We start from the raw sequence: 13,784 nt of genomic DNA, 5'->3' as shown, positions 1-13,784 counted from the left end.
GGAACAGGAACGTTTCCATCTTTCAGTGTAAGGCTCCAGTGGCCACAGATTTCCAAGTGCTGGCAATGAGATTGTCCCACCAATTTACAGGCACACACAAAACACTGTCTGCAGCAATCTGCTCTTCCATTTCACAGACTTGCACTCAAGTGTGTGTGTGTTTGCACAGGGCCAATGTTCAAAAAAGCAAGTGCCTAATGCAAAAGCAAACTGGAGTTTTGCCTCCTGCAAAGCTGGGGAAAGCAGCCCCAACACACTGGTTTGTGTCTTGAACATCAAAAACTGGAATCTAAGGACAGCACACTTTACTAACAGATGCATGCAGGCTTCTCCTGAGCAAGGGCTTGGCTCTGCCTCCAACCGCACCAGTAACACTCAGATGTGTCCTCAAAGCCTTGCCTGCACCACCAGCCACCCCACTGTGTTTTGAAGCTGTTCACCACAGCTGTTTGCTGAAGCAGTGATCTGCAGTGTGAGAGATTTCAGAAACTTGCATGGGTCTTCCTTGTACTTCTAGGTTTCTGTCATAAAAGACATGAAAGCAAAACAAATCCAGCTCTGTCAGTTCAAGCCTGGTCACACCTCCCCTCAACACTTGGCTCTGCTCTCTGCATCCTGAAATGGTGCTCCCCAGCCGGGCGAAGTCGCTTGCTAGGGGGATCATTACAAAAGAGGGTCACACAAGGGGCTGGGCTCAGTGCCTCACCTCCTGCACCCCACACAGAGTTTGGTCCAGCCTGTTAGCCAGTGCTGGGGATGGAGAGAGAGCGAGAGAGAGAGGCCTCCAGCCAGGAGCTGAGAGAGACAGCAGGCTGCTTGGGCAAGCATCTCCCATCAATGCACTCCCGACACTGCCTGTGCAGCACCCCAGCCCTGTTGCTCCCTTAGGCTCAGGCACCTGAGCTATGTGTGGGGGATGCGCCGCCCACTCAGGCTCCTTGCTCAGCACCCTTTCCCAGCAGGCAGCAGCTGTGCTGCCTCGCCCTCAGACCAGTGAGTACAGCATGCCCGTCGCTCTTTGAGACATGGGCACTGAGGGGAGCAGGGAGCCCCCATTTCTTCTACAGCCCTCCATGGACCCTTCAGCTGCTGTAAAATATAGTGATGGGCTGGGGAGCAGGGATCAAAGCCTGGGACTTCCTTGGGCCCCAAATCCTCTCTTCAAATAGGATTACCCCTCCCCCTCCTCCAGCCAGGTATTTGGGGCTGGAGAAGAGCTCAGTCATTGGAACGAAGCTTCTCTGGCAACACAGGCAACATCCAATTACCAAGGAGGGAAGGAGACTGACCCCTGTACTTTTGGGGTGCTGGTTCAGGGACAGACTGACCCTCAAAACCTCAAAGCAAACCATGCCAGAGCTGCCTGGTCTTTGTACATCCATCCACAGATTTCGTTTTCAATTTTACCATCAGTATCATGATTAGGAGCCAGAGCTGTGACAGGGACCAACAGTGTTTATACAGGAACTTGGTGCAAGAGGCAGGAGCTGAGGACCAGGACCCTGCAGAGCTCTTCCCAGCTCTAGATCCTATACATGGGCCCTGGGACAATCATCTCTGCATAGGTACATCACTTTGGCTGACCAGTCAAACAGATTTTACCTTTGCTACATGGCACATATCAACAGCTCTCAAAATTACACACCTGTCCTACTGCTCTGAAGGATGGGGCTGGATAGCCCCACACAGTTATACAGAGCTGGAGGGACGGCCAAAAGCCATCAAGCATGCAGCTTGGCCCGGAGAGGATGCACTCTCAGGATTTTTCTGATGCTGTCCGTGTTCAGTGCAGACAGCTCATCTTGGTGGGATTGCGGGCACATTAGCAACCTCTCTTAAATGTCACAAATGTGCTTATTTGTCACCCACTGCTTCCTTTTTTCACTGAGACACTTTTGTATGAGTGGATGACAGGGCAGAGACAATGAAGTCAATGAAAACCATTTCAGCCATGCTGCATCTTCTCATTCAGCTCTTCAGATCAAGGGCCTGCTAATACCGCACGTTGTGGCAAACCAAAGCTTGGGCTTATTTTACCATCAAAGGACCATTTCTGGTGCACAGTGTGTTTTTGGAGACCTCTCCCTTCCCAGCACACCCTGCCATGCTGATCTTGTTGTCACGCTCTGTTTCCTTTACAACCACCTTCAGAGACCACCAAGATGATACACCCTGGAAAGCAGCAGTAAGCAGGGCTGCTTCTGTGCAACATGTCACGATGCCTGCAGGCTCTGCGCTCTGCTGGCTTCCTGTTGCTCACATGCCACATGGTATTAATAAAGAGGGCTTTTGAAATAATAGCAGGACAATTTGCTGATGACAGACACCTGAGTCACGTGAGTCTCTTTCAGGAGAGGGCTAGGAGCAGGAAAAAAGGACAGACGCAAAGGGACAAAATGGGAGTCCGCTATGGCTCTCTGCCTCCCCATCCCTCTCTTCACGTGGTTTGCAGGAGGCCCACCCTGTTTTCTGCAGTCATATTGCCCTTTTGAACAGGGGGGAGTATTTTCAAATGGAAGCACTTCATATGCTCTTTATCAGAGGATCCCCTTTGCCCTCAAACACCAGAAGACAAGCCACAGCTACATGGACACAAAAGGAGGATTTGCTCAGAAGACACACACACACACACACACACACACCCCAAGAGGAAAAATTGGAGCTCTTATTTAGGATACTCAATATTAGCAAAAGCTACATTCTGACAGCAATAAGAACTAGCCAGTGCTAAGAAATACAGCTAAAAGTCTGTATCCAGCAGGTTTAAGGACAACAGGATGAAATTCCTGATATGTATCAAGGAAAACAGAACTTGAACACTGATCCAGAACTAATACTTGCCAATAAATAAATAAATAAATGATTTTAAAAGCTTAGCATGACCCATCATGTAGGAAGGAGACTCATCAGGTTCTGGACAAAGAAAAACATGTGTCAACAAATATCCTATTACAATAGTGACTAGCAGAAATACTAAAAAACAACTATTGAAAGTCTACAGGGCTACATAAATTACACCTAAGAACAACTGAAGAATTAGCTAAAAAGCATTCTCATTCAAAAAGACAGGATTAAAAAACAATGCTGTGTTCATTTCACAACATTAACACAAGAAATTACAGCCTGATCAACCATTTATTGTCCCAGGCTAAAACGTGCTAGCAGAGCCAGGAGAGGCAATCAGTTTTCGTAAACAGTACTGTTTTCGCAAACAGCAAGTATCAGCTAAAGTGTGCAAAACAGATGCAGGCCATTAAGGCTCACTCATGGATACCTTGGAAAGAGTAACTGAGAGCACCATACAGGACAAAGCTTCTGAATTTCTCCTGGGGGTTATCCTTGACACAACATCATTTGAACATCTTTAACACTGACTGGGAAAAAAATGAAAGAAAACAAAACACTACACAATAATTGCAGGTGAAAATAGCTGATAATTATGAAGACAGAGAATTTGGTCAAAAAACCCCAAAACCAAAAACAAACAAACAAAAGTCTAGAAAGAAACATTGCAGCTCAAACCCATTAGGAGAAAATAACCTACAAAAAATAGTTCTGAAATCAATAAAGGCTGCCCTGCTGCATGTTAGCTTCCCATGGGGAAAGGGTGCAGGATCCCTGTGCTATAAGTTCCCATAGCATGGGCCTAACAAACAGGAAGACACAGACAGTCCCAGAAGCCACATTGCAAGATCATATTCAGCTTGAGTGGGGCTCAGGAAGAAGCTGGAAAAAACTGCCTCCGAGCAAAGGCACTCACCCTGGTTCACTGGAGAGAGGTTTAAGGGGGATGGACAATGTGTGAAAATATGTAAATAGGGACAAGATTTCCAACAGCAGAGGGCTCTTCAATCTCACAAATAAAGCCTTCCCAGAAAGCTACCAGCTGGAAGCTACAGCTGAAGTTTATGCTAAAAGCATAAAAGACAGGGATTTTTGACTGAATGCTTATACAGACACTTGCAGAAAAACTGCCTCCAACCACAGCTCCATTGATTGAAGCCTTCAAGGAGGCTGGAGGACTTTGAGTTACACCAGCACTCACACAGCATTGCCAGAAGCTCGCTGCACCCCACAGCGCAGGAACCCTGACCAAAGGGCCCATCAGTCCTGTGCTGCCTGAACTCCTGGGATAAACATCTGCTGGATTTTACAACACAGGTGGGACATAAGCTGTGTCAGTCCCAAGGGTCCTGCAACAGTGCTACACAGCTACCCACCAGCTCCCCCATAGAGACTGGATAGAAAGGCACTCATCACACTCTGCTCTTCTGTCTGCCCAGCTCCTGCTCTAGGGGACCCCTTGGGGAAAGCATTGGCAGAAGCTCAAAGGCCCAACGCTGTTTGTGGCCCAGCAACATGCAGCGCCCCACAACTCTACACAACACTGCAGTGAATGCTGACATCCTAGTGTTGTTTCTTTATTACTTTTTTTTTTTTCCTTTTTAACACTTCACCCATGCAAGGGTGATGCTTTTTATTTCCTCAGCTACCACGCCTTGAAACATTGGAGGCACATATAGACATGCCTTTGCATGAGCAGCTCATGAGGAAGACATTCCCATATTCACACTCCAGAGCAGACTTCAAAATCCATTTCTGAAGGCCCTGGTCTGGCATCATAGTGCTCAGCATGCCCCCTAGCCCCTCCAGTGAGCAAGACACTTTGTACTCGCCTTTACTTAGGATGTGTAAACTATGCCATGCTCCTACCAAGCAAGTAGTGGCCCTGGGTTTAGCAGAAGAGGTGCAGGGCCCCTCATGTGGAAACAGAGGTAGGAGAGAATCAAGCGGGGAAGGAACCAAGGCAGTCGAGAAGAAAACAGCAGTGGAAGATTTTTTGATTGCATTTGTAAGAGAAGCTTGGAAATGAGGTAGAGGGGTGATGAAGTAATGAGGCAATCAGTTTTTGTAAACAGTACTGTTTTACCCATTGCTTGAAATGTATGAGAAAGAAAAGCACGTCATTCAATAACACAGAACAGCTTAGTCATGGAAAAAAAATAGAACAAGCTATTGGGGCTGCTCAAAGATTGCAAGGAAGACCACAGTGAAGTTGCAGATGTTGAAGATGTTGATTTGCTGTCCCCTCCTTTGACAGCTGAGAACTGCATTCACAAGCCGTTTGGTAGGAATCTACATTCTGCTGCAGGCTGCTAGCACAAAGCCAGGCTTAGCCTAAGAAAAGGCCAGCTGGTGCTGCTAGCCTATAGGGTAAGTTGACTCCTAGTCAGTATTTGACAATTTTACACTCCATACTGTGAGCTGCCAATCCCAGCCCATTTAAAAAAAGTTTCACCAGGATCAGGCCTTAGCTCTGCATCACTGAGCATGTTCAGGCCCTCCAATGTGAGTGCTGTGTACAGCAAGCCCACAAATGCTCGAAGCACTACACAAGCATATAGTGCCCTGACACCAGTACCCTGGATCAGCTGACTGCCCAAAGCACTGAGGGACCTTCAGCTGCTGTTCCTGAGATTTAACTTTGAGCAACAGGTGTTTTCATGGACAACATACTCAGCCTTGAAGTTCCAAAAGTAACCATGCCGAGTTATGATCAATGGGAGATACTGATTTGCTGCTTAGTTTTTTGAAAGATCACAGACAAGAATTCTTTTTTGCTGTGAATTCGTAAAGGGCTCAGGAGCTTGATGTGCTCCATTCACCACATGTAAAAAAGGAGGGGGAAAAAAGCAAGCCTCAAACGAGGAAACATTTCTTTTGCATTACTAGGTCCACAAATTGAAGTGCAGAGTTAACTTTCCCTTTTTCTATCAAAAGCTATACTTCTAATCAGTGACTTAGTGATCCTCATCAAAAGCAGCACGGGCAAGACCATTTGCAGTTCCCAGGCCATGTGTCCAATAGGTGAGAGAGCATTAAAGTGGCAAAAAGTTTCAAAACTCAATTATGTAGCTGTGAGCAAGGCATTCATCAGAAAAAGTCTTTGGTAGCTTTTTAATTAAATGAAGGGATTCATAAGAAGAATTCATGATTTTCACTATCCTTTGCTAAGCTAAGTCACAGCTAACATGTTTTATCTAAAGAAGCTCTGGGAACATTGATTTCTCTCAAGCTGGTTACAAACCCCAGTAATTTCTTCACCAATACCTGATACTGTTTGACACTCAGGGTTTCCAGATGAGACACACTGCCTGATGGCCTGCCCACACCACTTTGTGGTCAGAGCTCAACACTTTAATTGTTCCAAATGAAGTGGAACATGTTTGTACCAAAGTGAAGCATGTTAAGCTGTTCCATCTTGTCTTACCTTGCATTGCAAGATGGCAAAAGCAAAAGTCACTTTATATTTTAGTTCTGTTCCTCCCAATACCACATAGCTGGTAGAGTTTCTTATTTTAAAGATACTGGATTTTCACTCTGGTGCTTAAGATACATACACTAAATATTGCATTTTGCCAGACACAGCTAGTGATACATTTGTAATGATCTGTCCTCCAATACAAGCATTTGTGTTGCCTGAATATTTTGACCCTGGACAAGCATGAAGAGATTGAAGTGCTCCAAGCACTTCCACATGCAGCAGCTTTTGCAACAGGAAACAGCCCCTTTCTTAGCTGTCACAGGCTTGCTGTAAGCAATCCCTTGATCAGTTTGCATGGGAACTATTAGCTGTCACAGGCTTGCTGTAAGCAATCCCTTGATCAGTTTGCATGAGAACTATTAGAAGTTGTAGCAGTGTTCAGGTGGATGCAACAGCTTCATGTAACCTCCCACTGGTATCTGCAAGTCAAGAATGCATTTCTAGCATCACCATGACCTCAAATGCAGTGCATCTATGCCTTAGGAGATTAACAGGACAACACCCCAAAAGATAAGACTCTGCATCCCTACTTTGACTTGAGTATCAAAATGCTGATATTCACACTAAAGCTCATCTCTCTCTAGTCTAGCCCCCCAAAAGTGCTTATTACCGCCTTCAATCATCATTTCTGGGCATTTCTATAGGCAGTGTGACATGAAATTGAATTCCAGCACATTTGAAAGTAATCTGCTGTGGTGTTGTGCCCTTATGGTGAAGGCTGACAGGATCCATCAGTTTTCAGTGCCCTTTTGTCAGTTCTGACACTTTCCTCAGCTTTCCTGCTTAGTGTCTATTCATTTCCTGGAACCGAGGACGTAAGAGCATTACCTACATAAATAGTGCAATTTTTCTGCTTAGCTAACTCCTTTATAGAGAGACTTTGGGACTCTAAAATTCAAGATATTTGAATTCTATCAAAATCCATACTTTTGAAGAAAAAATGAGTGAACACACAGACATATCCTGAAATGGAGAGAGGCAACCATTACATTATAGAACTAATTAAGTGACTGAGCCCTTCTATAGGGCAACACAGAAATGAATGAGTTGATATTACTTCACTTTTCATATCTGCCGAGTTTGATTTCTAAGGCCATCAAGAGCACAACATTATACCATACAGCCTGCTGCCACAGGTGGTAGCAGCAAAGCCAGCACCTACAGGTTAATGATTTAGAGTGATATGTACTCTAATACAAAAGTAATTTCTCATAGCTATTCCAGTGTGGCTTTTTGAGGTCAAGCATTATACTGGAAAAACTTAACACAATCTAACTCAAAGCACTCAGAAATCCACAACAAAGACCAGGTCAATTCTAATGAGTAAGTAGTTGATGGGTTTTGGTTCATATTTTGGTTTTTTGGGTTTTTTTTGGTTTTTTTTGTTTTTTTTTTTTTAAATATAGTTTTATAAACAGTTTAAAGGGTTAAATAAAAAGAAGTCTTAGACATGGAAACCCCCAGTACCTGGGCTCTTGTTTACTCTGCTGGCCTGAAACCTTAACAGCAGCAAGCAGTCTCCCTTGTCAGAGACCAAGCACAGCAGCCCAGGTGGCTTGGAAAGCTCCTGGACCAGGGCCCTTGCTCCCATGGGAGATCAAGAGAACACAACACCTTTCCCGCCCTACCACGCTTCTAGAAAGCGCTGAGCAAGTCAGGCCTTGAACAAGCTGTTACCCAGTACAAAGCTAAGAAAAACCACAGTGCTTCTGATCTTCTGCCCGCCACACAAGCTTTAGACATTGTCACTCTCAGGAAAATGGCAAGACATTTCCACTGGTATGTGGCATCTACAAGATAAGGCAGCTCCCAGCCCACAAACCAGCTATTTGAAGAAACAATTGGAGAAAAGAATTGGCAAAAGACAATAGAGAAAGGATGCAGCCCTTACTATTTCATATGCATGCATGTCTCTTGATATTTTACTCCAAGGACTGCCTGACCTTGCTTATGAAATATCACAAGATGAACTACACCCTCCTTTTAAATATCCACACAAAGTTAGTCAAGCTTTATAAACTGTCTACCTGAAAAACTATTCAAATAAAAAGATTATGATCAATTCAGGAGACAATTTTACTGGAGTAAAGAATGAAGTTTTGAAAGCTAGAGTCAGCATGACATTAATAAAACTGAAATAGGAAGTGAAAAATGACTCAAAAGCCCACATGAAAGGGTGATGCTAAGCAATAAGAACTTGACTTTAAGGAAAAGAAGTGGTTACAAATAATTAAAGGCAACAAGTACAGGACAAGGAAGCTGTGGTTCAGTCTCCAGTCTACTACCAGAGCAAACACAAGTTTGCATTAGCCTAAGCAGCTCAGTAGGTTCCTTCAAACACTGGCTTTTTCAGTGATTGAGGTATAACGTATATGTTGACTGGACTCTTTAGACCTAGACACAGTTAAAGTGTTTAGGTAACATATTTACAACAATGGGGAAAGTCACTCCATGACTGACATGCACTAGCAGTGAACCTGTGATAGATGCACTATGTTCACAAAAGTCATTGTTGCTAATAGCTACCTCTTTTGACCTAGCACAGAGAGACCTGGCTGATATTTTTCAACATAATGACCCAGGTCTGTTAGCCAGGCTTGTGGTCATCTCTTAAAATACTGGAAAATTGGCTGTACTATAGACAATGGCTTTGCTCTCCCATCACACCAGCTGAATTCACATGAGTTTCTATAGACTTACTTAGAGCAGCATTTCTTAGCAACAGTGAGCAGCTTACAGGAAAGTGAGTCTACACAGCTCAAGACATTTACTCTTTAGGCTGATTTTGGTGGACACTTTCAGAAGTGTGATTGATATCAGGACTTCCAGTGTTGAAGCACTTGAGCCTGGGTGAGAAGTGTTTCTGGCCCTGTATTATCTATCACTTTAGTATCTTCCACATCTCCACACATCTCCAGGGTGAACTGCAAGCCACATGGCCTCAAGCCATGTAATCCAAACAGAGCTCTGCTCCTGCTATTATGCATATGCATCATTCCCATAGTACGTTCCCTATGCATTCATTACATGACAATCTTTATTGCAGATATTTTTTCCATATATGCAGCAACTCCTCTAAGTTCTTTCCAATTATAATACATACATCAGGGAATCAGTGACTGTTTTAGAAGCCATTTATTTTCACACCTGAAATTATTAACTTGAAAATTTAAACATGTGCTTCAAATTTAAACATGTACAACCTACTCAGATTCACCAACACCTAAGATACAACACATCAGCAGAAGTGTCAGACAAAAAATGGATTTCAACCCAAGGCTAAACATCACCTTGCTTACTTCCTCAAGAGAGAGCAGAGAGGTATACAGAAAAGCTCTTGGACAAGCAATAAACTCCTCTTGGATGAGGAAGCACAGAAAAGTACTCTGCATGGCCAACTGTCATTTCCAAGAGATCTTCAAGGGTAACTCATGAGTGCTGAGGAAAAAACAAGTCTACAAAAGACATGTAAGATGGACAAAATAAAAAGTTGTCCTTCTCAGGAAAACAAAAAAAGGATGAGGAAGAAAGTTTGTCCTTCCATGCAACACCGAGGTCCAAGAGAAGATAGGGATTCACAAAGCCTTCAAGGTAACTGGTTCCAGGAAAGGCACCCCTTCTTTCCCCAGACCTATGCATTGCTCTGTATAGTTGATAAATATATGACCACCATCATTTTTTGATTCAACTTCAATTCAGCTCCATGACCAAAGTTCACTTTCATTGAATGCTTACAGGCCATTCAACCAAGGAAGAATAAAGACTTCTGTTTGTCTCCTGCATATTGCTGTCAACTGAGTTGGCCTCACTCTATACATATGAAGCATTCCCAACATCTATCAATCATTTGTTTATACTAATTTAGTGGAAATAGGCTGTTTCAGTTGTGTCCCACTTCAGCTAATTCTTACTGATTAATGACAAGAACAGATCAAAATTGCCAGGGCAATAAAGGAAATCAAGCTTCCTACAAGTGATGTACCAAGAGAGGGGAAGCCAAAAAACATTAAACTTTCTCTTACTCATTCAGAATTAACAAACATTTTTTCCTCCCCATCCTCCCCACTATTGTATTCCTCCTCCCTTTGAGCCAGAGAACCTGGAGACATTCCAGTAAAAGATTAGTGCTAGAGAGATCTCATTTGAGAGCAGAAGTAGATGCTGGACAACTTACTAGAAGTAAGTTAGGAGGAAGAAGGGATTGGTAAAGGTCAAACTTCCAACTGAAAACACTAGTTTGAGATGTGTGACTTTACCTAAACATTTTCTCATTAGAAGGAAACACCTCTTATATCCACCGCAAGCTTTAGTTTTGAGTACTGACAGATAATTTCATGCAGACATCTTCACAAAGCTGCCACTTCTAAGGCCCCATCAGGTCAAGAAATTTGAGAGATAGCTGCTTGAAACTTTTCTAGCAGTTTTACATGGCAAGGATTTCTTAAAAAAAAAAAAAAAAAAAAAAAACCACCCACCACCTTTCAGGCAAAGTATCATTCAACCTTGAGCATTATTCCATAGACATACACATCTAGGGTGATGATTAAGCTTTGTGAACCACCAAACAATCCCCAATCATGATTTTGCAATGGAATTTGAAAGCTAGTTCTTCTCAGAGATGAATTTAAGTCACAAGTTTGATTTTCAAAGGAAAAGAGCCACTGAATTAAAGACAAAGTGTTCAGATTTATTTGGAAATTCACAGTTTCTAATGGCACTACAGCTCTGTAGTTACATACTCTTGTTCCACAACATGGTATGCTGCACTCAGGTGGTATCTCTTCTCCTCATTTGGGTTTGAAGCCCTTTCAATTTCAAGTTCAACAAATCTGGTTCATGTGCTCTGACTGGCTAATTGTGCAGATCAACTCCAAAAGTACATCACCTTAAGGTATTCATAAACTAATAAGAAAGCAGCAAAAAAAAAAAAAGGCTTTAAATAAGTCACATTACATACAATACCCAGGAAAGGCATTAGATCTGTTAAAAAGGGCTCACTAAAAGTGCTCAATAAGTTAACTTACTTTTACAACGTGAACCTGTAAAACCTCTCAAAAGAAATAACCTTTTGCCCCACTCACTCTGATACACATTCAACATTTTACCACTCATTCTATAGTATCCAAATATACAGTCAAAATAAAAAACACTCAGATATGAAAATACCAGCCATACAAACACTGCACATTTGTTAGCCAATGCAAAAGCAAACATTATGGAAATATCCACTTTGAACAGACCTGACTGGTTAGACGTCAAGGCTTTGCAAACTCTACACATCTAGAACTGACTTGGAGTACTACCCAGTTGCACCAACTCACACTCACATTTTTAGGCTGAGCCTTTATCTGAACTCTAGCACAAACAATCCCAGTTCACCTCTTCTAGATAACTACAGCAGTCAGTCCAGATAACAAATGCACATTCACAAGCATCAGATCCTATCGTATAAAGGAAATCCAGAAGAGCAACTGTCATTCATTTAGTACAGACTACAGTTCTGATTTGTAACTGAAGGTGGAAATAAAACATAATTACAATTCCAAGTGAGTTTTCTTTCCTCAACTGAGTTTGCAAAACCTGAATCTAGTCAGGCAGGTCCATCTATTAGTATTTTTACAGTATCCAGTCCACATTGAGTCCAGCTGAAGGCCAACACATGTCCCTTTACAGCACTGTAGTGTTGCATCTTCAAAAAAAGCTAGAGAAATTACAAAATAAATCAAATGACAAACAATTGTATCTCCCCTCTTCCAGTGGCATTATAAATAGACAAAAGGCACATAAATATGGGAAGGTGCAAGAAATAGGAACAAAGCTAAAGGAAGAGGATTAGGCTTTTATCCCTATTCCACCCAACAAACTGGGTTTCAAAATATCTCTGCCCCAGGAATTGTGAAAAAAACCTTTATAAAATGAACCCTGCCCTCCCTCCCCCCAAGCTGTTCTCATAGGAAATTATCAGCCTTGTAAAGCTGCAGCTTACAGCCAAGATTGACACAATCCCATCTATTTAAAAAGGCAGAAACCAAATTTCTGAATACTTTCCAATTACTTGAGCTCTTCGTCTCCCACTAGCCTCCCACAAAATACCACAGACTGTTCTCAAATGAACAAACACTCTCCTGTTTGAGAAGTTCAGCTAGTTTTAGATGTGTCCAGAAACAGCCGTGACACCAAGTGCTCCCACTGTTATATCTTTGTTTCCTTTGATTATGTCATGCAGGCTTGGCATTGACCCCGACTTAGTCTGTATTAGAGTTTTTATGAGCTTCCCTTGGTCTGAAACTTTAGACCGTCTTCGTTTTATAGCCCTCTTCTCAGTTTTTGTCTTTTGGGTCTGTCCATTGCACAGACTCGTACAAGCTGAAATGCCACAAAAATAGGACTCCTCAGACTGCGACGAAGTTTCTGAGCTTCCTTCAGATGGAGGACCCTTATATGAAGAGTGATAAACTTCCCCGATATTAGAGAAGTCCCTCTGGTTCGTAAACGGCTTCCTTCCTTTAATTTCCCCATTGGCTATTGGATGCAGAGGCTCTGCTGTTGGCTTGATAGTCTCTATCTTTTCACTTTTGTATTTACAACGCTTTTTCTGAAAGCGCAAGTAAAAAGAAAAGCAGTTAGCTCCTGGAAGGCGTGCAAAGGGTAAAAACCAAACCGAGGAACTGGCACAGCAGGGAGGAGGCTGAAACATGCACCACCTGCTGGCAGAAACATGCTCAGGCTCAGCTCATCTTTCTCACAACTATTTACCTTCTTCTCCGGGGAAAACTTCAGGGGTTCGACAATGTACAAGTCTTCTGGATCCACTGTAAGAGAGGTGACATAAGTTTAGCAGTCCTGACACCACCAGCTCTAGAACAATGCAATTTAAATAACCAATATTGTGACAAAGTACTCTACTTTTCCACACACATTTCTGCTCCTGTTATAAATGCATAGGATACAACATAAGCACACTGAAAATGAACTCAACACTGAGGAACCTCCCTGTGCTGTCACGGCAGCTGTCAATGACATACTTGAAAACAACAGATCTCCTGATAGATTAGGCCAAAGATAGGTGCAGAGAACATCCTCCGGGGAAAGAAACAATGTTCTGCAAAAGGTAACTTTTTCTTAAAGAAATATTACCAATATAGTGGTGCTTAACACACACCCTGCACGTGTACCAATCAAGGACACTGAGGCTTTCAGACAGACACAAGACTGATCTGGCTTTCCCAGGTCAGTGCTTTGTAAATCATTATTCCCAGCCCAAGCAGCAGAGAATTCTGAAAAGGCATGTTTCACAAAAATAATTTAAGCTTTAGCTAGTTTCTACTGCAACACTTTCCCAGTTCCACTCACGATTTTTCATATGGTTTTATTCACAGCACGAGAACTGTGAAGCAAGTTTGCTGGATCTAGAAATCCAGTGCTAACTGCATACTTGGTAGTTACTAGAATTAGTGTT

At 42.8% G+C, this 13,784-nt stretch overlaps 1 protein-coding gene across 3 annotated transcripts in view; it reads right to left on the bottom strand.

Annotated features, from left to right (window-relative positions):
- Positions 1 to 10,991: 10,991 nt before the first annotated feature.
- The window catches only part of SUCO (SUN domain containing ossification factor), a 44,718-nt gene continuing 41,925 nt past the window's right edge, over positions 10,992 to 13,784 (bottom strand). For all 3 annotated transcript variants that reach the window (XM_064515705.1, XM_026123369.2, XM_026123370.2), the window contains 2 exons: positions 13,082 to 13,137; positions 10,992 to 12,920 (listed from right to left, as the gene is read on the bottom strand). In XM_064515705.1, coding sequence (XP_064371775.1) covers positions 12,474 to 12,920; positions 13,082 to 13,137 — 503 coding nt within the window. In that variant the 3' untranslated portion in view covers positions 10,992 to 12,473. The remainder of the gene's footprint in view (positions 12,921 to 13,081; positions 13,138 to 13,784) is intronic.

The sequence above is a fragment of the Dromaius novaehollandiae genome, chromosome 8 (genome assembly GCF_036370855.1).
Source record: "Dromaius novaehollandiae isolate bDroNov1 chromosome 8, bDroNov1.hap1, whole genome shotgun sequence".
NCBI classification, from domain to species: domain Eukaryota; kingdom Metazoa; phylum Chordata; class Aves; order Casuariiformes; family Dromaiidae; genus Dromaius; species Dromaius novaehollandiae.
The sequence above is the reverse complement of the archived record's forward strand: the minus strand, read 5'-3'. Positions and strand labels throughout refer to the sequence as shown.